This window comes from Passer montanus, unplaced genomic scaffold, assembly GCF_014805655.1.
Source record: "Passer montanus isolate IOZ18808 unplaced genomic scaffold, ASM1480565v1 scaffold3, whole genome shotgun sequence".
NCBI lineage: Eukaryota > Metazoa > Chordata > Aves > Passeriformes > Passeridae > Passer > Passer montanus.
In genome coordinates, this window is record NW_024367707.1 from 14,229,541 (window position 1) to 14,254,728 (window position 25,188).

Here is a 25,188-nt window from a genome sequence, read left to right on the forward strand (position 1 = left end):
AGCCTTGTATAGTGGAAATGTTTTAAACCAGTCCAATGAAATTTCTGTATAGTTGCAGAGTCATATAATGTTCAACAACCAGTTTTTCTGGTCAGCATTGTAGGTGCTTAGAAAATGCCAAAAGATACTACCTTGTGCCAGCCTTTAACTGTTGAGTGGAAAAAAACATAGCTTCATTTCTACTGCTGTAAGATTTTTAAAAGATGCATTGGTCATTACTAATGATGTCACAATATTTTGTTATAGGTTACATATGAAATTGCTGGTGCGATAGAAAAAAATAAAGATTCCCTTTCACAAAATCTCATCTTTGTAATGAAAAGTAAGTAAATGCTTTTGTGTTTAGTGTTGTAGAAATTATGACATTATGACTTGATTTTAATTTTAATTTTAGTTTTAAGAGACATTTTTATATATTTTATTTCCAGTAAAAAAAAGTCATCCCTATATTTATGAAGTATTTGCATACAGTATTGTTTGAAACTTGCTCTAATTTAAAAGTTTTTAGATTCATGAACATAGAGCATCTTTATCATGTGATGTGGTGTAAAGAAAAAGAAGGTGTAATATGATCACTGAGAATGACTTACAGAAGACAATGAATATGAACTGCAGCAAAAATAAAACTCAGAAAATAGGGGAAGTAAATTGGGCTCCCAAAATCATAAGGGCAGCAGTGGGATGTACTCCAATGCTTGAGTACCTTTCTAAAAGCAGTAACTTGTGGGCGTTCTTATGTTTTTTCAGTGAATAGATATAAATGTCCATTGAAATGCAAAATTAAATCCTTTCAGTGTGCATATTGCATAATTATGCCTAATAATAATAATATTGTAATCAAATAATTAATTAATTATTCCTAATTAATGATTCATAATTGGATTAATGAAAACCTGTATCATTTCCCCTTTCTGGAGAGGAAAACCAAAATGTTTTCCTTGGGGAAATGCCAGTGTTTCCCTGAGGTATATCATTTGTCATCTCTCCAACCACTGTAGTGTTTTTCACTTAATATATCATATACTTATATTTCTTTCCTTAGAAATAGAGGCCTGCTGTTAAAATTTATTTAATTTTAGCAATTTTACTGTAAAATTAGCCAAGCACCCTAATAAAATAATTGATGCATTTTAGATGCAAAAAGTGTACATTTCGAATGAAGAAAGAAATGAAAGAAATTATCTTGAATATAAGCCTATTGATTGTAGTTTTAGAGATACTAAAGTTCTCACTACTTGGTATATATAAGATAATCTGCCAAAGAGCAGTACCCAGTATGTTCGATGAGAGAGCATTCTTCCATTCTCTCACATAGTCCCTTTTTGCACTTTCATTGCACTTTCATTGCTGTTTTGTGTAATCAGCTATGCAACTGTTAAAAAGCAAGAATGGAGGATGAGATTGGATGTAAAAAGTTTAATATGATGAGTATGAGTATATATACAACTGACGAGGAATAATAATAATAATAATAATAATAATAATAATAATAATAAAGTCTGCGAGAATATTTAAAAACATGTAAGTCATTTAAGGGCTAAGTGCCTTTTTTTTAAAGTGACTTAGGCTTAAAGCCTGTTGATTGTCAGTGACATATTTCCTTTAGAGCCAGTTTCACAAGTTGTGTAATGTATAACTTAAGTGCATGCATCCTTTGATTTTCCTTGAATTTCATTTCCTCAATCAAAACTTTTAACTATAATAACATTAAAATAATTTGTATATATGTGTAGGAATGTGAAAATACCTGCTGAAAATTATCAGATGAGACTATTGACGTAGGATGTGTCGGTTTTATTTCAAAAGATATAATTTCTGTGCCTATCCTAATCTACTTATTACATTTTAAACATATGTGTATTGCTGCTGACTGTGCCAAAATAATTTCAATTACCTGCTTCCACATCTACCTCATCATTTTAATGTTCCTGTTAAGTAAGGAATAAGAATCTCTACAGAAAAAGGGAAACAAATCTATTGAATTTATCATATAGTAAGAAACCTGTAAACATTTATTAAAGAGCAAACTGCAAATTTTTACCTGCTAAGCTATTATTTATTATGCTTATCCTGTTCATCTTTCTGAGTTTTTTGTTTATTCATATGATATGTGTGATCATAATGCCAATTTTCTAGTCCTCAAAAAAAAATTAACTGGAATTCAGCATGGTTAAGGATGTATCACACAATGAGTTCTTAACACTTACTGGTGCTGTGGCAGTACAAGCAGCATGTAATTATCATGTTCATCTTAAAAACCCTGTGACCATAAATTCATAAAGGATAATTAGACTGAAATTAGGATAAAGTATACTCTGTCTTAAAATTCAGATTTTTTTGTTTGTTTGTTTAAAAGCACCTCCTGGAAGCATATGTACAAGTAATAATATATCTGTATGCAATTCTCTTTTTTTCTGTAAATGTTTTTAAGTGTGATCTTACTGTAGAGAAACCAAATTTCCTTACAGGTCTGTTCTTTGCATTGCCTTTTTTAAAAATCCCTTCTCGTGTTTAGTGTATATATAAATCTTTAGTGCAGTGAGTGTGTATAATTTATTTCTGTCAAATGCCTTGATTGTTTCCAAATACTACATGCTGGAAAATTGTGCAGAACTCATCTCTTACATTGCTTTAATAGGATAAATTTGGAATCTGTAATGGAACAAAATTCAGAGGTGACGATCCCATAAGTAATTAACTTTAGACAGATCAGTCTGAAGGGGTTTGGTTTATGCCCTCTATTGGTTCAGCACAGAACCTGAATATGTTAAAAATAGTGTTAATATTTTCAGACATTGAATTTTCTTTGATAACTTAGATAATGCTCTTTTTTTATTTTTCCATTTGTTTTAGATATACATATTTAATTCTTTCCTATTTTGTGTCTTTTTACTGACAAATACAATAAATATAATTTTCAAACTTATATTTTTTATTCATGCATTTCTTTCTTTTTTTTTTTTTATTTCCAGCTAGTGAAAATGTGGTCATCAATCAATTGTTCCAGTCCAAACTAACACAAACTGGATCACTTGTTCCTCCATATCATTCCCTTAAAATCAGAGGGTGTAAAGCAGCTTTGCTCAGTAAAAAAACATCTGTAACCTGTGCAAGTGGGGAAGCGAAGAAGTATATTGAACTCAGCAAGGTGAGAATTTAGGATTCTCTCTGCTCTTGGCTCCTTGAAGTTTTTTCTGTTATTCTGTCATTTCTGAAATCATCTTATTCTCTGCTTCATTCTCTGTAGTCATAACATTATTAAAATAATTTAGTACTTAGTACCAACACAAATCAACAAAAGTGAGAAAAGGTTCTAATTTACGAGCACGAATAATTCTGGTTCAGAAATCTCTTTCTTGCACTCTTTGAGCAGAAGGTCAAACAAGATGATGAGGTCCTTCAAGCCTGAATCATTCCAGGATTGCCTGGTTCCAGGGCTTATTAGCAGTCAATTCAGTCTTACCAATTTTTGGTTGTATAGGAACACTTCTTCATTTTTTCTCCTTGAAAGGATTTATGGTGAATAGTTGAGTAAATTAAGACATAGGAAGTGTAAAAATAAAATTTTAATCTTCTTATTATGTCAACATGAGAAGATTTCTGGTTTGCTAAACACAGTTTTGTGTGATTTCATATGAAGATCAAATGTAAATTTTCGCCACCATTGTTATTTTAAAAGGTGTGTTATAGTAAATTTTCCCAGTCAGCTTGAAACCAAATCAAATATCCCTCATCTCTGAACTTACTTCTTTTCCTGCTAAGTCAGACAAAGAAGTTAAAAGAAAAACACAAACAAACACCATCCACAAACCATAAACAAAAGCAAAAAAAGAGAGGAGCAGGACAGAAACTTTGAAGATTATCAGAAAATTAATTGTTCATGTCACATGGAACATCTCTCTTGAAAAGAAATAATGTGATTTAGTGAGTTAATTCATGACAGAGCTTTGGAATTTATCCTTCTGTAAAAGAAGCACGCACTTCTCACAATACATCAGCTGCCTCACCAGGCTTCTTGAATCTTACAACTCTATTTTTGGTTTACAGCTGCATAAAATTGATTCTGTCATGGGATTAAGGAGCCTGAACTCATGTGTCATTGTAGAAGGCTTTAGCAATGGGACTTTCCTTACAGTCCCCCTGCTGATAAAAGCATAATTCCTGACTACTGTTCTTGTCAGTAATCTCAGTGGAAAAACTTAAGTTGAAGTGAATGGTGTTGGTTTAAGGCTATATTTAGCTGAGACCTTACAAGGTGTCTTTAGGTACCTTTCCACTGTGGTAATAGCTTCCTAGAGGAAGCTTCCTAAGGATGTGAAAAATATCCTAGCCCCATACATGGGAGGAACTATGAAAAGCATTTCTGAGTTAAAAACCAGGGCAAAACACTGCACAGTTGGGATCTCTGAAATTGTGCAGTTTTTGACATGTCCAGAATTGCTTTTAACCTTTAATTACTCTCTTGAGAGACAGAAGACATTCAATTCCTTTGTGAAGCATGATATCAGAAATTTCAGATTCAGTGAGAATGCTGTAAACCTTTAGGCATTAGTTGGAAGGTGGGAAGAACTTCATCCTTCATCTGTCTGCAAAGACAAGGATGGCATTGCTTCTCAAACACAGGCTTTGAGAAGAGCTGTGCAGGTGAGACAGAACTTTGTTGATACTAAGTTGGCTTAATTTGAGCAAGGAAATTAGTTCTTAGTTCATTGCAGGAGTGCAGCAGAACTTTAGGAATCTAAGCTGTTCCATTGGCAAAAAGCAACACTCATTTTTTTTTGGAATAGGCACTCATTGCAGGAGCTGGAAGTAGGTAAGTTCTTAAATTCTACTGTGGATCAAGCCCACATCTGTAACTATCCAGTCCCAAATAATTCCATCACTTTTTCAGTATAGCCTTGAAAATCTGCCATGGTGGACTGAAATAATGGGTTTGTTATTTTTTACTGTAATTGCAAATGCAAAGCTTTTTCTTGTCTTAAAATTTAAATTATTATGAGTTGGAAAATCATTACCACTGTATTTTTATTGGAATTTATTCAGAGGCTAAAGGCAACAAAGAGAAGAAAAAGAAATAGAATAGAGGAGGGAGGGAAAGAGAGACATTAAGGCAAAAATTATCAACCAGAGACTGACATTCCTTTTATATCTCAAGTCTGAGTCACAGTATACATCATACTGTAAGCAGTAGGAATCATTAAATGCAAGGTACACATGGTGCTGTGTATGGGCAGTAACCTGGGCTCCACCATATCCAGGGAAGGGAATTAGAGAAAGTTAAAGTCAAATAGGATTGTGTTGTGAGTCCCCTCCTCTTTCATCTTGTCACTGCAATCCTAGCTAAATGCTTGGTTATATAATTATAAATGTCTCTAGATATGGCTGTGTATCTGTTTACCTTTCCATAAATGACCCTTGATGCTGGGCATGCTGGCACAGGTAGGATACCTTTTTGAACTAATGCTGGCATGGTAGGATCCAAGACAGCAATGCATCCATTCTAAGGCAGACATGAACAGATCTTTTAACTGGCCAGAAGTCTGGAGCACATAAGGAGTCACAGGAATTTGGGGATGTCACCTCAATACTCTGTGACTTATGAAGATCATGTGCCCTTTTCAAATGAAAGATATCTTTATTGACACTCTCTCAACTCTTGCTCACATCAACTCTTGCTCCTTGTTTATCTCTAATCTTTTTCTGGTGCATATTTTGGCTCTGTTGTCTTCCGCTCACTTACTTTGGAAGAATTGGTATGTTTCAGAGTTTATACAGCAAAAGTCTTTAGATTTTTTTTAGGAAGAGATTTTTAGCTTCTTAATAGAGATTTCAAATATATATATATATAGGTGGGGTTTTGTTTTTTTTCTGTATATTAGAGGTATAAGATATTCCAATGTAAAATTGTATATTATAGGACAATAGAGAAGTACAGCTTGGGTGATATATCTTTTTTCCTTAGCCCATAGCTGAAGATTAAAGATTTCCAAGTTTTGAGAGTTAGAATTAAATTAATTTTTTTTGTCTTTGTCTTTTTTTTTTCATTTTTCATTTGTTTTCTCTCTCTCATTCTAAAACAAATTTTTCTTTCCCATGGGAAGTCATATGTAACATGGGAGAGCAGGCAGAAAGTTTAGCATCTGAAGTGTTGTTCCTAGATCTCCCGCTAAGTCAGGAAACAATCTTGAATTGTTGATTTAAATATTGAGAGGAAGGAGTGACATCATTATCTGTAAGGTGGAGAAAATTCTGTTTCGGTTATATTCCTCAGTTATTTTTAAACTTTAACTGAAAAGTGTCATTGGCGTGCTAGTGGCTCGTTTTATGAGAAAAACTGGAACAAGCAGATCTCTTTTTAGTTTTGAAGTTGAGGGTGAGGATGAATTTGCCTTTAAAATCTTATGGCATCCTAGTAAGTGAAATAAAAAAGAGCTCCAAAGTTTAGCACAGTGAGTAGAAAATTGCTTGCACTGCAATATTTTTAATGGCATTTGGCTTGAATGGGCCAAGCTGAGAAGATGTAAGCTTTTTTTGATAAAACTGGAAAAAGTAGTAGGCCAGAATATGCTGACTCAATAGAAAGGGATTTTTATGGTGTAGGTGGACTGAAGAAAGGCAATGGAGAGTCAGAGTTGAAAAGGTTGTCATTGATAAGGGGGTTTAAATCTCACAGCTTCGCCAAATCCTGGAATGCAATAATTTTGCCAGCCTTTTTCTAGAAAGTTTAACAAAAGATCCTAAATTCTGGGACTAATTTTAGTATGACTATTTCCATTTCAGTCTCAAAGATAGGAAGTAGAGCAGTGAAAAATAAATTCATCTTCCTCTCCCAATTCTGATGTAGGGGCTAACATTGGTTCTAATGAGACAGGAAGTTGTTAATTATTTATGTCTTTAAAATGTATTTTAAAAGAGAAGTCCTTCTTGCAGAGTTACAGAATTACGATACTTCTAGACTCTGTGGGGTACTAACTGCACAAGTCCTGCTTCTGCCACAGAGTTCTGAAACATATTGATTTGCCCAGTTATTTGTAAAAGGTGTATTATTATAATGCATGTAGCTGCTTTTGAAATCAAAACTTAAGTTGTGGCTCTGCAAATACTTAAGGATGTTTATCTACTTCTCATTTCTTTCTGAAACTCAATCCTTGTCTATGTCACAGTGTTGGCACAAATTTTTGCCTTCATTAGTCACCGGCAGCAATGACAATAGGGGTCTACTGCCCATCTTGAGATAATATTGTTGTGTGTGTGCTTTTCTCTTCTACAGCTGTTGAAAAAGAAAGGAACGTCCTCATTTCTTCAGAGACTGGAACGAGGGGGCCCAACCACTGTGGCAGTGCAGCTCAGGGTCAGTGAACATCTTATGGCCAGAAGTTTGCAAAAGAATCTCCAGATGTTTCAAAGGCAGGATTACCCTCTGCAGATTGCAATGGATAAAAGAAAAGTCTTATGTTTGAGACTGTTACTTGCATGACCTGGTCAACCTTTATGAGAAAATGATCTTAAAAAGTTAGGAAGAGCATATGGATTGAAAAACTGTCTTAACTGCACAAGAATGATTGATAATTTCTGGTTGGTTTGTTTGTTTTTTCTCCAGAAATCACTTGCAGATATTATTGGGAAGCTGCAGAACTGCACGCCACAATTCGTTCATTGTATAAAACCTAATAACTCCAGGTTGCCAGATACCTTTGATAATTTTTATGTGTCTGCTCAACTGCAGTATATTGGTGTCCTAGACATGGTCAAAATTATCCGTCATGGGTATCCTATACGTCTCTCTTTCACAGACTTCTTGTCAAGGTAAATCCTTTCAAGTTTCATAAAACCTTTTCTCTTACCTACAGTACAAAGCCTTCTGTTGTGTTCTGGTAGTGCTTGCAATGTTGTTTTGCTTATGAGTCTTTCAGACTTTTTTCAGAGAAAATTTTGTCTGCCTGCAAGGGGTATAGGTCTGTTACTTTTTAATTGAACAAATAATAAACTTCAGAAATATATTTATAAATCGATACATTTATAAAATTTATATTGATATGTAGAAATATATTTATAAAGGTAATCAGAAAAATTAAGTTTTAAAAGTATGACGTCATAAAGCAGCCCTTTTTTACAATTTATGCTATTTATATGATTTAAGATATATAAGACTATCCTTCTCCTTTTTAATATAAGAATACATATATATAAAAATATATATTCCTATATTAAAAAGGAGAAGGAGAGATAGTCTAATTTTCCAGCTTTCTAGGTGTAGGTGTCATGGGTTCAGTATTTGTATTTCATAGGCTAGGATTTTTTATGCCTGGTCATGAGGTACTAATGCTCATACCACAACTCCATTTTTATTATTGTTAGAAATCAGTGAATTAAGGTGAAAAGACAAAAAGGTCTGCTTCTGTCAGAAGGCAAACTCTTGTTCCCCATTCCCAGTTCAGTACTGGGGTTTCGGGTCACTTAATTCTTAAAAGATTCAGGAAAGAAAGAAGATTTTCTTGCCCAATAAATATTTGTTTAGCAGCCTCAGGCACTCAAGACAAGTTCTATCTCTCTGCATGTTCTACTTTTTGATTGATGTATATCAAGCAGTCATGCATGATCTGGCCTTTATTATTTTACTTCTGAAAAACAGCATTAGCTGCTTACACATAAGTTTGAGTTGTCTTCTTGGAAAAAGTTGTGGATGTAAAATTACTGCTTGGGCAGAAAGTTTTTCTCTCTGTAAATCCTCAAACAGTGAGGAGTATAGGAGGTTATAATTCTATCTCTTTCACAAATAAACTATCTGTGCCCTACCACAATATTCATCCTCCAGTGTGAATCAAGCTGGGCAGGCTGGTTGAGGAGAAGATGCACATAGTGGGAGATTTGGGAAAACTTTCATGTTCTGAGTTTGTATGGGCAATCTCTGCTGTATGTTTTTTTCAGCCAATAGACTGCAGGTAAGAAAGAAATATTGAATTCAGAGATTATGAGTTACCTTTTCAAAAGGTTTCCTAAAAACCTGCATTTGTGCTACATCTCTATATTGCCTTGGTAACTGAACACGCTATTTTTAGAAACCAAATGATTAGTTTTGGTGATTCTTTGTTAACTGTATTCGTTTTGTTGTCTGTTCAGCTGCACTCTGGTCTTGTCTTTCTATTCATTGATTGGAATGAGAAATGATTTTGTCATATTTCCTCATAGGTTTACACACCTGAACCTGATGGAGTTTTCACCATTCAAATTCTTATTTCCTTTGTTGTCAAACTGGTATTTCTAGTATTCTAAAGAGAATTTGTAGCCCTAATCCCAACCTGAATTCCCAAAAGATAGGAAATTACTATTCTCCCTCACCATCCCTGCAGTTTTTGTGCATTTACTTTTTGGATCTTCTTTATCATATAGGTAATGGGGTCAGAATTCAAAATAGCTATTAATTAAAAATTAAAACACTTTTTTTTCTGCTGGCTTACAAGAAGAAAGTATGTTTGAATTAGGAGACTTTGTGGCAAAGGGATGGAATGTTGGAAAACCTATATTCTATCACCAGACAGTGGAGTTCATTCTTAATTGGATGAATTTAAATACATTTCTACTGCTACCTAATTAGGGTTTAATACGACTTGTATTTAACCTATTTATGAGTTCCATTTGAACTCCTACAATGGCTTAAGAGAGAGGTAGCTAAAGAAATGTCTTATTTTGCAAGAGTATATCTTCCTGGGCTACAAAGCTTAGTCATTATTTCTATTGCTATCCTTTTGGATTTACTGGTTCTACTTCTGTCTTATCAAAGTAAAAGTTGCCAGCTGTGAGGTGAACCCCTCAATCACCAAAGTCTGCTGATCAGAAGAGAAATCTTGTGGAAATTCTCATTATTAAATGGAAGATGTGACACTTCTCCTCATTGAATATATAATAAAATGAGAATTCATAAGGTCAGATGCTATTAAATCCCATTAAAGTAGGATAATTAAAAAATCATATATGTGATTTCAACAGATTTGCCAACTCCAGATGCAGTGTTTCTGCTGAATTTACCAGCAGTGTTGGTTCAATTTCTAAAGCTCTGTGAGCAGAGCGACAGGGATCAGTTTTTACCTAACCTTAAAAACAGAAAACCTTGACTAATAGACATTTTACACTCCTGGAAAAGTTTATCCATGTATTTTGCTTATTATCTTCAGAATGGTTCTGTGGACTATTTTTTAAATTCTAGCTTTGCTTTTTAAGTAAAAGCAATGGCACAAATAAATTTTTAAAGGGTTTAAAATTTCCAATTTGCAGTCTAAATTGTACACATAGGTAAAGTATCCTTAAATATATTTTTTCTTGGAAGAAAGAAAACAGTAAAATAGCCATGGAATTAGCAACTGTCTGTAGATGTCTGCTTCTTTCCAGTATTAAGTGTTTTGATACCTTCTTTAAAATTATTTCTGATTTAAAATAATTCTAATTTAAAAATGTATCTAATTTAGAATAAGATCTACAAAAAGCCCATTAGTATAAACAGTAATTTATTATGGTTTTGGTAGTCAGTGCCGTGGAACAGGAAAAGTAAGTATCAAGTGTCTACACTGTTTCTAGTGCAGAACAATAAGGCTCAGAAACTCACTGGGGCACAAACAGAGCCTCATTATACAAACTTAATATCTAGAATCTAATCTCTTTGTACCAATTAATAAAATGGATCCTGGATGACTTTTGTGTCATCCACCACACATGGTGCTCAAGGAAGACATGCAAAAGCCATTTTGAGTATAAATTTTTGGAAGTAATTATAGTGATCAAAGACCCATGAGGTGACCTCAGCAAAATACAATACAGCTGTTCAGGGATGTTCAGGTAAAAATGAGGTAGTGAGATGCTTTGTTTCACTCCCTCTGAAAAATTTTATTTTGGTAGCATCCTCCTCTACAAACAACCCATGTTCTCTACATTGAAATGGAAATTTAAAAAAAATGCCTTCTTTCTACTTTAATGTTGCTCACCAAGTTTCTAAACTATACACAGTTTTTTCTCTGTCTGTATTTCAGTTTCCTTGCCCAAGGAAGACTTTATGCATTACTAACTCAGAAACTGAGGTTCACATGTCCCTGGTTTCTTGTGTCTGGGACACTGCTTAGCAGTGGAGACTGCAAGGTCCAGTTTCACAGGTCCTTAAATGTGGCATCCGTATTAGCCTTCCCTGCCAGGTTACAGTAAACACTCAGAGCTGCTGAAGCTCAGGATAACCTCTGGATTATTGGAACTGATAAGCAATTTGAACCTTTCACTTAGCAGATGAGTACAGCAGGATTTCAATGGCAAAAATAATGGTTTTCAGAAAGCCCAAATTCTAGTGTTCCGTTCTTCGCATTTATTTCTGCACTTTTTGAGTGTTTGTTGGAATTTCATTACTGTCTCTCAGGTTTCTAGATGATCTTTCCTGTGTTTAATTCTATCAATTTACCCTTGTGTTTTCCATCATGGAGCTTCCATCCTGTCCTTTGCTCAAGGAAGAGCAGAGAAAATTTCACAGTCTGAAGGAGAACATGAAGGCTGTATGTAGAGACATTCCTTACAGTATGGTGGCAAGAAGAGATAAGTCACTAGAATGTTATGATTTACTATTTTTAATAATATTTTTAATTTTTTTTAATTGCACCAATCTAATCTTTAGTTTTACCTAGGCTAATGCAGCCATAAAGCTTTATAAAGCTTGAAAAGCATACATAAAAGATCTTGAAAGCATATATATATGTATATATTTATGTATATATGTACATGTACATGGCCTTCTTCCTTCTCATCCGCCTCCTCCTCGTCCTCTTTTCCTTCCTAATCTTTAGTTTTACCTAGGCTAATGCAGCCATAAAGCTTTATAAAGCTTGAAAAGCATATATAAAAAATCTTGAAAGCATATATATATGTATATATGTACATGGTGGTTTGGAGTACAATGTCATGCCTTCTTCCTTCTCATCCGCCTCCTCCTTGTCCTCTTTTCCTTCACTCCTCTTCCCCATCTTCTCCTCTTTTTCTCCTTCTTTGCCCTCCTTTCATATTCTAACCTTGATCTCCTGTGTGAATAAGGTAAAAATATCGAAATCACCAACTGCAAGCTTTATCAAAAAAAAGGAAATAAAGAGTTAACATGCTGATACTTTTTTGTTTTAAGGTAACTTCAAAAGATGGTGAAACATCCATTTGAATAGGAAATATTAGGAAGGAAGAATATGGAACACAATGATAATGTATTCTCATGGTAATCATAGCAGTGAGGGTGAAACAAGTATGTTCAAAGACTGTTCTAATTACAGGTTTTCCTCTGATTTTAATATGAAGTTCTTAATTTGTTCTTCAAGCTGCACTGAAATGCAGATCCTGAATTCTGTACTTCTAGTCAGAGCAGCATTCATTGATAATGAAAGCTCCAATAGTGATCTTTACATCAAAACTTTAGTGCTTCACAGTACTAAATTATGATTAACTCTTTTAAATAATTGACTTTGCTAAGACATCATTCTGAAGAGATGTCTTGTTTTCTCAGGAAAGATTATGTTAATGCTGATATCACTGCTTTATCAAGTAATGTCTGTCCTTTTCCTATAAAGCCCTTTTTAATAGCTATTGTAATAATTTCACCAAATTCGTGCTATTAGCTGATGATGTATTGCACAGATATGTTGTTTATGTTTGTAAATCATATGTGTGAGTCATCACTGTAAATCTATACTCCCTTCATCCAGAAGCATTTAGTTGCTGACTTTTTTTTTCTCTTTCCTTCTCCTCTCCCTTTTTTCTCCTCTTGAAAGCAGGGAAGCTATAATGTTTTATAATATATAATTTTTGAATTTAATCATGAGTAAGTTAGGGCATTAGTGAGAATGATGTACAGAGCAGATTACAAAGTGATGGGTCATCATCACACTGGCCCTTTCAGCTTTACTGTCTGCAGCATCAGTAATCTCATGGAGCACTACATTGATATGTGCCATGACACCTTAAATCTTTGCAAGGAGAGCAAGAGGCAATCTGACTGCTGCTACAAAAGCAGTATTTCATTAAAATAGACGTAATGATATCAATTTATATCAAATGGCAGTCTTGCAATTGTGGAGTTTGTTGTTCAGACCTAGAGCTGGAAGTGATATTTCTGATTGAGGGTAATCATTTTTATTTGTCTTTCTTTCAGAATGAAAGTAAAGGTGAGTAAATGAAATATCTTAAAGTCATCAGTTTTGAGGGCACTTTGAATGCAAATTCATAAAAGTGGTAATGACTAACTTCCTGTGAGGGGTGAAGCTCATCCTTGAAGTTTAAAACTGTGATTTTCAAAATGTCTGTGTCCTTGGAAATTTTGGTAACTACTATAGAGTCATAGAATGGTTTGGATTGGAAGGGACCTTAAAGATCATGTTGCTCCAAATGACCTGCCATGGACACCTTCCACTACACAAGGCTGCTCAGAGCCACAACCAACCTAGCCTTGGACACTTCCAGGCATAAGGCATCCACAGCTTCTCTGAGCAACCTGTTCCAGTGCCTTTCCAACAATTTAAGCCTTTAAATTTCAGTTTAAAGCCTTTCTCCCTTGTGCTGTAATTGCCTACCCTTTTCAAAAGTCCCCCTCTGGCTTTCCTGTAGGCCACCTTTAGGTACTGGGAGGCCACAGTATGGTCACTCCAGAGCCTTTTCCTCTCCAGGGTGAACAACCCCAGCTCCCTCAGCCTGTTTCCATAGAAGAGGTGCTCCAGCTCTCTGATTATCTTCATGGCCCTCCTCAGGACTTGCTCCAACAGGTCAATATCCGTCTTGTTCTGAAGACCCCAGAGCTGGACACAGCCAGAAGGGGAATCAGAAGGGCGGACTAGAGGGGCAGGATCACCTCCCTTGACCTGCTGGTCACTCTTTTTTTGATGCAACCAAGGATACTGTTGGCTTTCTGGACTACAAATGCACATTGCCAGCTCATGTCCAGCCTTTCATCCACCCTGAATAAAGCACTTGGATAAAGAAGTGTCATTGGTTAACCCCAGCTGGCAGCTCAATCCCTCGTGGCTACTGGCTCTTTCCTTCCTCAGTGGGGTGGGGGAGACAATTAGGAGAGAAGTCACAAAACTCATTGGTTGAAATAAATACAGTTGAATAGAGAAACCGATAAATTAAAAATAAGGAACTAATTTTCTACTTTCCATTGGCAGACAGGAAAGTATTTCATCATGAATACTGGTGACTTGGGAAGACAAACACCATCACTCTGGAAGTCCCTTCTTCCTTTATCTACCCTCAGCTTTTATTTGTTGTTTTCCTTTCACCAACCTTTCGGATATGGTAACTCAGTTTAGGATAATTTACAGCACTCAGAATTACTCTAAATTACTAATTCCTCATGAAACCTCACTGGTAGAGATTGATTACACTGTAGGAGATTACACTTGTCAGGGAGAATGCTCTGGCATTCTTCCTGACAAGCCTAGAATTGGAGTAAATCACCCTGGGGAATTTCTGAGATGTAACTAGGTATTTGGGACTGTCTTAAAGGCTGCAGACCATTTCAAATCTACTTGTGCAAGGTGACAGTGTAACAAGAGTTACCAAGCTACTCATATTATGGAAAAACCAAATAGCTCTTCCCATGCAGTCTGACTGTAGATGGACTCTTCTGTTCTGCTCCCTTTGGAGTTTTCTTTGTATCCATTTAGGTTGTTAGCCCGATTCTCCCCATTAGAACCTTTCTGATACTTTAGAAATGAGAAATGCACAAGATAACTCCATATGCCTTTGATGAATTGCTTAATTAACCTGGACTTAATTTGTAGGGTTTAAAGAATAGTGATCACTTTTAGGATGGGATTCTACTGATTAGTCTTAGGTTTATCCAGTTTTGCAGGTATTTCCCAGAATCAGTGTAGATTCATTCTATGGCAAGGGAAAGAATTAATGCTCTGTAACATGCTCTAAAAAAATCAGAGAACAACAGTTTGGAGTCAAGACAGATGCAGTTTCTGAAGCTATATCATGGCATTATCAGTTCTCTTGCCCACAGAATTAGTCTTGTAAATACAAAGTATCAGTGCTTATGTTACTTTTTGGAGTTTGGACTGTGAGGATGATGAAGCTGCTGGTGTTTCTGGGACTTAGTGAGAGTGCAAAAATGACTGGCTATAAGAGAAAGGAGTTTCTCTTTTGACTGGAGTTTTCAGTGGAAGACTAGACACCTGACTTTATTTAGAAGGCATCTAGTTATATTTTGAAGGCAAAAATAAATATCAGCATTGTTTGCTCAGGCATCTTCAGAAGCTTATAATGCAATTCTCGTTTGCTAAAGCAATTACAAATGTGTAAATGTGTGTAAACAATTGAAGTCAGCTGAATTATTCATATCTGTCATGCACTTAACAGTTCTACAAGATTGACAAGAAAAGGGGTCCCTTGAGCAGGAGGATGTAATTAGGTCATTAAGTAGCCAGATACAGGGAAATAAAGGTGACATGGCCAGTTAAATCTGATGGTTCCTAACTTTCAAATGTTTGATGTGCAGTCTGAATAATCTTCCAGCATTATGTATATTACATTTAGTATAGAATGCATAAAACTTAGTGAAGCTTCTTACAGAATCTATTGTTTTGTGCAATAGAGAATGTCCCCGTTTTTAAACTGTTTCAGTGAAAAACTCATAGTATTGTTCTCCCTCCACTGTTAGGTGCATACAACTACATTAATTTCCTTAGGAAACCATAAATCTATTGGGCACACACAAGCATAATTCTGGCTGAACTCTTTCAGCAGTTATTGTGATTTTCTTTTCTTAAACTTCTAGATCTGTGAAATTTTAAAATGGTTATTTAATTTCTAGATTGAAGTGCCACCCTTGGTACCTCTGCTTTCCACTAGCACTTGACATTTCTTATCCCTCAGATTTAACAAAATGTTTATTAGATCAATAAATAACACTTACAATTCTTATAAAAATCTATGCATGTTTTACATCTGTGAATTTTAAAGCTTGTGCTATTTCTAAAAATGGAGAAATGCTGTCACAAGGTGATAAAATACCTTATGCATGTTTTACATCTGTGAATTTTCTAAAAATGGAGAAATGCTGTCACAAGTGACCACAGCACTGGATTTCATCTAAAAGCATGGATTACAAAAATAGATAGAATTATCTTTGTACACAAATAAGTATAATGAAAGTTCTTGACCCATATCTCACAAACTGACTGAGTTCAATGTGCCTATAACAAGCAGCTAATAACTTTATTTCAGAACCTTAAGGTTCCAACAAAAATCTTTATTGAGCACTTTATAATTTGCTGACATCACATAATGACAAAGATAATGAACATAGATTTATGTGTGGTAGTAAGAAATTCAGTTAAATGCCTGCCATAGAAATAAACCCTTTAAAATATTATCAAGCACTAATATTTTCCCTAATATTTATACATTGAAACTCTTCTAAGGAAATGCTTGTTAGAATTACTGACCTCTTAAATTAATACAGAATATATTTAAAATAAGTATTTTAAAGAAGTAAGTATGTAACACTTTAGTTTATGCCAGTGGCACTGTGCAGGAGCTTTGAATTATCACATTAAGGTGCAAATTGTCACATAGATTAATTTTATTGTACAATTTTAAAATAATTCGTACTTATTTATTGCTTAATTAAATATGTCTATGTGATTTCACTGTTTAGAAAAATATTAGTTGATTTTGAGTGCTGCTTTTTTATGGTCATAGGACTTGTATAGGTCATAGGACTTGTATAGATGCAGTCCAGCTGCCTCACACTCAAAAACAACTGTGACCCTCCTGCTGTTTCTTCTTTACGTAGCTATGCAGCTGTTAAATTCTTTCCACTCTACTCAGCTATTCACCCTTTTTGTCCTTATCCATATCTTGATATTCTTTACAACCATTTAATCCTCAGCAGGAGAACCTGGAATGACACTTCCTCAAGCGAGATTTCCTAGACAGGCTGAATAATAATATGCAGTTTATACTGGTGATATCTGAGAGCAAACACAAAATCCTATGCAAGCATGCACGTAAAATCCTTTTATGCATCTTAATCACTGGGTCTTACTTTGCTTTCTTGCTTAGGCCAATGTGGCATTAATTTAACATCATCTGTATTAATTTAACATCCAGCTGTATGGCACTCTTAACGAGAGCAGAATCTGGTCCACTCTTGGCACATGACCTTAGTATATCTTGAAAAACGATGCTTTTATATGGTTTGTCTAACCATTATACACTCCAGAGCCAGGAGAATCCCTGTTACCCAGACTGATAACACTCAATCAAAGGCACAAGGGAAGCTCCCACAGAAGAGAGCAGAAGTAGAGATGATCTCACAGAGAAACTATTTTGCCATATGGTTTAAAAAGGTCCAAAATTCCTTCCCCATAATCCCAATAAATGTTGTCTCAGCTACTAGTGAGTATTGTGGGAAGGATTTTATATGTTTCCATCCCACTTTGGCTGAGTACTGGTTACACAGGAGAAAAAAACACCAAAAGGAATGAAGAAATAAAGTATTATCTAGGTGGAACAGCAAATCTGTTCCTATTTCCCTTTAATAACACAATTTCCATTTGACTCTGGTTTTACTTTCTGCTTCTGCAACATACATCCTTCTCAGCAGATTTCCCAATGAGCTGGGCAGTGCCTTCTTGGCAAACAGTGAGCCACTGAAGAGGCAATGTCACCAGGAGACCAAGCAGGAAAGTTGTACAAGCCCACTTCAGTGTTTCAATTGAAATTTTGATTTTGATGCCCTATTATCACATGGCTGTGTCTGCCGAGAAAGGAAAGGAGCTTCACTGGGCACCAGTCCTACAACACCTTTTTGTTAAACAGAATCAAATTAGCAGGCTAACAAAGAAATTTAAATTTATAATGTAGCCCATGTATTCTGTGTACAGTGAAGCATTTTATGGCCCCTTGTGCATGTTGGTGGGATGCTCAAGCATGGAGAGGTGGTTAGCTGTGGGAAAGACCTACCTAGCAAGAGCTAAAGGTAAACATTTGCTGAGGTAGAGTCAGATGAATATGTTTGTAGATGTAATAGAGCTGTTTGTTTGCTCAGTGCTAGCATGTTTCTGAGACAATGGGTGATTTTTGCCAGTTTTAAAAGTAAATATGTTTTACGTTGCTTTGTCAAGATGAAATGGGAATGTCAGCTTTAAGTAAGATGGTGCAAAATTATTGTAAATATTTTGCAAATCTTTAGCAGATGTTGCGAATTCATATTTTGTATTTGCATAGTTGAATCCACTAATCCCAAGAGCTGAACTATAATTTATATTCTACTCACTGTTCTGCTGCCACATTGTCTGAGATGGGGAAGCCTCTGCCTAATTACAGGAAGTAGATGAATAAATAATCCAGGACTAAGACACACATATCTTCATTGCTACTTTTTTGTTCAGAAAGTGAAATTCAGATGTCTAGAAAAGATTAAGGGCTGCAAAGCCTAATGCAAGAAAACACCATAAAACTAAGGAAAAAATAATTCTTTCCATCCATTTTTTTATCATCTGACATAAGGCAGTATCTTTATCTGAGGAATTTCTCTTGCTTTTTATTCAGTTTAAATTAAAACATCCCAAATGGCCAATTCTGCAAAGGTGTTTTGATTCAGTGGATTTCGTAGTCATGACCCTCTCTCAAAAGTCTGTACTGAGTTCTACATTGGCCCAGTGGCTGACTCACATTTGAGCCACTGTAAGATTTTGTTCTGGGGATTTTCTGAGTATTCTTCTAGTTTTATTTCTTAGTCCTAAATTTTGCTATTTTATCTCAGTTAAATGTCATTTATTGATACTCTTGAGTATATTTTCCTTTTTCCACAGACACATTAAAGCATGTTGTATATTTCTCTATTACCCCTTGTATAGGAAGTGAATTTTTGATTTTTGATGTAAAAAAAAAAATCAGTTTATTTTACCAGAAAAAAAATCCAGAGGCATTCACAATATATAGGTGAAACTACAATAACTTGTCAGTTTGTTGTAAGATCACTTTTAGTATTATTAGTTTTCCAAAATTGCTGTACTTTTATTTTTTTCACTTAATTCTTATTGGTCTGCAGATCTAGTCACTTAAGACTGTGTTTTTTGATATCAATTAAGGTATTAAAAAAATAATATGGTAGGCAGGTACTTTGAAGTTTTGGTTCATTGCCATTGTCCATTCATACTTACTAATTGTTATAGGTACATTGCACTTCATGCTCACATTTACAATATTCTGAATTATTTCTGTAAGTCTATGAAGCAGCCTTGGTGCAAAGTTTTTAATAAAAAGGTGAACCTTATGATATTATACTGAATTTTTGAAGTCCTACCAAAAAAGCCCCAAATGCAGTCTGTCTGATGTAATCTGTTATTTTCTAAAAGCATCATTTTCTTCTTCACATCCAAAGATTTCTTCTCTCAAAAGTTTTGTGTATGTGCTTTGGTTTTTAATATTCATGCTCCCTAATAAGATATTTATGTCATATATATTGTACATAGATTGAAGGAATCACTTTTTTTTCCTTGGAAACTATAATAATCTATTTCCTCTTTTCTAATTATCTGGAATTTCCTGTGTTCCTCATATTTCAAAAATAATTAAGTTATTCTTCCAAGAAAAAAAAATACAACAGAGGGAAGATGAATGAATTAATGAATATTTATCCTTTATATAAAGATAACATTAATCAAAATTCCATCCTATTTTTCGTTATTCACTGATTTTATAAGTTTTCTACTGAAAAATTTTCAGGCAATCTCTCTTCAGTAGATAGGCTCTCTGGATATTTCAGCTTTCACTTGATAGACTTTTCAAATAAAACCTTCCCTAACTCACTCTTCCCATCCTCCCCAAATCCAAACAAACAAAACTAAAAATCCCGAGTTATAAGCACATAGTGACAAGTTTGGCAAACAAAGTCCATTTCTTTCATGTATTTCAGGTATCAACAATTAATGATTGTCAAAGAAAGAGAAAAGGAAGTATAGAAAGGGGAAAAGAGACAATTTACTGAGACAGCACAACGTGAACCTTTATGATAGCAATTTTTGCATTTCTTCTAGCCGAAATATGGGACATAATTTAATTTTGATTGCTGCCTTTTATTCACTACTTTTTGACTAGATCTTATTAAGTCATACCAGTTTACCTTGGCAAACAGGTATATTGTAGTAAGCAAAAAAGAGAAAATTAAGCTACAACATAATGAATTATACTGACAAGTGTCACTCATTTTTCTTTACATATGTTGTGTTTTGATATTTAAAACTTTAAAGTACATAACTTATCACTCTTTTAAAGCAGTTACCTGCCAGCCATATGTAATTTTTATTTTTTAAGCAACAAGACAAACACATGGAAGGAAGTAGTTTCCTTCAGGAATATATGACTTGAGACATTAGAAACTATCCTCTTACTGAGAATATTGGATTGCAGTCAGTAGCTACCTCTAATTTTATTATTTTTGGTGTTTCTTTCTTAATTAGGCAAGACAGAGACCTGAGAATAAGAGCAGCAAAACAACCAACCAACAAAAGTAGTTCTGTGGCTTCAGTTCAAAGGCATCTTTTATTAAGCTATTGATTTGGATCTGCTTGTTTTTCTGCCCTTTGTACTTGCTGTGTTTTTCCTTTAGCCTCTTCTGTCACGTTGTGCTATTGAAATTGAGTGAGTTGTGTTTATTCCAATGCTTAAAGATTTGCTGTGCATACAGAACTGGGAGTACAGCCCTACAGCCCATTTGTGCACACTCTGTGTAAATCAAATAGCGTGCTGAGCCTTAGAATATTGCTGTGGGTTACTGTGCCATAACCTGAACTGCAGAATATTCTGTCTTGGGGAAAAACAGCCTGCTGGATCTTGTCAGCTGTGCACTTAGGGAGGTGAGGGAGAAAATGATTAGATAACATCCTTATCTGTGAAGACCTGAGAGAACTGTTTTCCCTATTCACAAGCTATTGGCAGCAGTATCTATTCCAAACAAACAAAAAAATTCCCTGATAGAGTACATCATTCAGAAGCAAAGAAAGAGAGGTCAGAGCACATTTCTGCAACACCAGAGAATCCTGGCCAGTCTGTACATGCTCACAGTGTGAGCCTGTCTAGCCAGAATGTCTTTCTTCTGTTTATGCTTCTGAAAATGACAAGTTAGGACGAGGAGGGTGCTAAAGGAAAAAGCTGGGGAAAATGGTTCTCTCACACTGTTGTCATGTGGATGGGTGCTGGGGAGACCCTCCTTCACCCTGATAGTAGTGTTCAGTGTCTCAACTTGTAACTAGAAAAGGTTTTGCATTTACTGCCTAATCAACAGTACATTAGTCTTGGCATAGCCAATGGAGTGGTGTTGATTCAAATTAATCCTTTAGATCTCCCTGTTTTGTATTTTATTTTGGAACCCTTAGTGAATGAGTTGCTCTGGCTAGCCATGAAATACTGGGGATTTTTAGCTTCCTGGCTATGAAGGAGATTCACTTTGTCTGATATTAGATGTCTAGGCTGGAGGCAAGAGCATGTTTATACTCAGTGGAAAGACATGATGGTCTCACAGTGCACAGTTCATCTGAGCTATTGTAAACATCACCATTACAGTTGGGAATATGACACCAGAATACTCTATTCTACTGATTCTTAAGAAAGTCTAGGTGAGTGTCTTGTCAGTCCAAGTTTAGCTGAAATGTATTTCACAAGAATAAAAAGACTTTTTTTAGCAAGGTAACATTGAGTATGCTTTCTGGATTCCTTTGGATCCTCTCTATACATTCTGCATTATCTGCTGGGGGCAAAATGTGTGACCTGTCAGGTGGGAAGAAGCCTGGTACTCAATTGAGTGTGTTCATTCACTTCAGAGTAAACTAAGGCTAGAGTGCTATGGGAAAAATTCTCTGTAAGGGAAAGGTTCAATGACACCCCAGTTTGCATTTCCCCAGAAGCAAGGCCCATTGTTGCAAGTAATTCAAGTTCATTTATAGAAGCCTGCACCATAATTTCAGAATGTTTATTACTAATTTCTGTGATAGAATAAATCCTATAAAAAGAAATAAATTGTTTTGCTCATTCTGAGAATGATTAATTTTAAGATGATATTAAATTATTGCGTCTACATGGAAACACAAGGTCAATCCACAGTAAAAAGTATCTGATACCCAAAAAAATATTTTGCATTTTGATAATAATGTCACACTTGTAAGTTTATATTTCTTTCTTTATATTTTAGCTCATTGTCAATTTAAAGAAAAAGGTTTTTGTTTTTTCACTCATTTAAAACTAGGTGCAGAAGAAATTATGTAAGCTTATGGTTGCACCATCCCTTCTGTCCAGAACAAATCTGGGCTCCCACCAACAGGTATAGTCCTCTTATTCCATTATTTAGGAACTTCCATTAATTCCCTGGCGTTGCCACCAGTATATGCACAACTGGACTGAGAGCCATATTGGGGCAGCATCGTTGCTAAAAATAGCTGCAAATTTTGTGTTGTTTTTTATCTTTATACAAAATGAAAAATTTTGATAACCGATGATAACACAGGACATTTTTTCATTTTTTCATTTTTTCATTTTTGGTTCTTAGCCAGTAGATTTGAACCAGTGATGGGACAAATAAGGAAGACCCTCTGTTAGTTACTCTGCAGGATGAGTAGCTCAATCAGACAAGTAGGCCTAAAGGTGAGCTTCCTCTCAGGCACCCAAATGAAAGAATCCCATGTGGACTTCTCCTCTGAGTCCATCTATGGCCACTGGAGAAAGGCACCTCCAGAGGGCAATGTCTTCTCATTTTTTCAAAAGTATCTAGAATGCGTAGGACAAGTCACCCTGTGGAAAATACCTGTCTTCACAGACTGTTTTGAGAACAAGGTGACTAACTCAGGCTAGGAGCACAGGTTTTCAGTGTCTAACATAGGGAAAGTAGATCATCTTCCAAATGTCCTGCTGTATTCACAGAGGAAGTTTATCGCAGTTAAATTTCCATAGCTTCCTCTTTCTGTACTACCATAACCCATTCTCCTTTTGTAAGATAGAGCTTCCTGTAACAGATAGAAGAGGATTGTGAATTGTGATTAGACTTCCAGGATAATGTGGTGGAATTTCAGAGACTTTAAAAGCTGGAGGAAAATGGTGGATCATTTTTGTCTGGTATCCTGTATAATAGAGATTTTAAGGAATATTTGGCTATCCTTGAATTCTATCATTTGCATATCTTTAAAGAAAATTTGAGCCAAACATAAAACTTTAACCTTTTAAATTTTAATTTGGCTTTTTTTTCCGGAGAGAAATATGTTTCTTTGGGTTTCTGCTGTAAGGGAGTTTCAGGCTGACCACTTTTGCAGTTACTTCTTCATGCATTGTGAGTCAATGCTTAGTCATGAATCTTCGCTTCAGTCAGCAGTTGCTAAGCTTTCCAGCAGTTGTTTCTCTAACACCTCTGACTTCCCATGCTTCTAAGAAAAAAACTGTTGATACAAGTAGGGAAACAAGGTGACCCCGGCCTTAATAGAAACCTGTAAAATGAATGTCCTTGTGACCATGCAGCTAGTGGAATACTGGGAAAGTGCTATCCCCAGTTTTCTAATGCTAATCTGGAGAATGAGACTAAATACACAATCTGTGGTGAAGGTTTGGACCCTTCTTACTAGCATTCCTCCAAATGGTTCCTGGGCACAACTTGGGAGCTGACAGGCTAGTGACAAGTCAAAGGCAGCTTAGACATGGTTCACTCAGTTGGAAGGGGACAGAGCTTAATAGAACAGAACAGATTACATAATATTAAATGCATAAATAAACCATCAGGCTAGAGTTTTGCCAGATGATTTTTATGCCAGAGAATCAGTTCCTCTCACTTTTTATTTACAAGTGTAGACTTAGCTGTGTGGTCCTCACCAGGACTGCTACCAGACAAGAGAATATTTCCAGACTGTAGGAGCTGAGGTACACAAGGGTCTGTGCAGCTGCATGAAACTAGAAATCTAGGTGAAATTTGCTCCTATAGTAGTTTACTTGCAGATATTGCTCCAGATTTGCCACAGCTTCTGGTACAATTGATGTCCCTGGAGTCATTCCAGCACCGCAGTTTTGCCTACCACGCAACAAGACAACAAGACAGCACAGCTTTGTGTTGCAGGAGAGATATAGATGAATTCAGCTGTTAAATAAATAAATAAATAAATAAATAAATGAAATGTCAGGAAATGTAATTAGCTCACAAATTTCAAAACTTATCAATTGCACTGGGAGTTTAATCAAAAGTGACATGTTTACAAAGTGTATATCCTTTTCAAAGCCTGGGTTTTTTGTAATGAAAAAGCATTCTGCATTACATGCAGTCAGATCTAGACAAAGGAATACATCGAAGAAAGTATAGTGATATTATGTAGTATTGAGATGTATAAAATTACATTTCTTTAGAAATAAGTTACAATAAATTTAATAAGGCCACAGTAAAAATTGAATGTTATATTTTATTGGACTTTGTATTACTTAAGTTTCCTTCCTTGATATTTTTATCCTGATACATCAAAGAGCCCTTATATATCCAGCATTTTCTGTCTTTGAAGGAACATAATGCTATAATCAAGTCTCCTCTTGAACTTCTTTCCAGTAGTGTGAACTGATCTAGTTCCTGGAAGTCTCTTTGCTACATGGCTTTCTTCAAAATGAAAATTTATCTCAGGTTGATGAAAATAATTTTTGTCAATGTCACTTTCTACGAATGGCTCCTTAAGAGGCATAAGTTGTATGACACATACTGAAAACATATTTTCCTCTTTTCAATGACCCAGTTCAGTCCTAATGATCTTGACTGAGTAGACTTTCCATTTCTTTGGCTTTGATTTTCAGTGAGGCATCCAAAGAACAGACAGGAAGCAAATTTGGGTTTTAGGCATGACTTGTTATTAACCAAGGTCATGTCTAACAATATACAAGATTTTGAGTGATTTGCCTTCTTGTTTTTTTCATCCTGATCAGAATCCCAAGTTCCCAGTTTGGATATCAAAAATTTGAGAGTCAACGGAAAACCGACATTTTCTACAAAGACATCAATCAGACCAACACTACAGTAACTCTGCCTCTGCTGATTTTTCTAGGTACAAAGATTTGGCTGATACAGCAGCAGGAGAGAAGAAGAAGTTGAGTGCCAAGGAGAGATGTCGTCTTGTTCTTCAGCAGTGTAAATTACAAGGCTGGCAGGTTTGTGAT

The 25,188-nt window shown here is 35.4% G+C and overlaps 1 protein-coding gene across 4 annotated transcripts in view; it reads left to right on the forward strand.

Annotated features, from left to right (window-relative positions):
- MYO16 (myosin XVI) overlaps positions 1-25,188 on the forward strand; it is a 362,051-nt gene that overhangs the window by 272,456 nt on the left and 64,407 nt on the right. For all 4 annotated transcript variants that reach the window (XM_039714365.1, XM_039714364.1, XM_039714366.1 and 1 more), the window contains 5 exons: positions 247-322; positions 2,973-3,148; positions 7,271-7,351; positions 7,601-7,806; positions 25,077-25,179. In XM_039714365.1, coding sequence (XP_039570299.1) covers positions 247-322; positions 2,973-3,148; positions 7,271-7,351; positions 7,601-7,806; positions 25,077-25,179 — 642 coding nt within the window. The remainder of the gene's footprint in view (positions 1-246; positions 323-2,972; positions 3,149-7,270; positions 7,352-7,600; positions 7,807-25,076; positions 25,180-25,188) is intronic.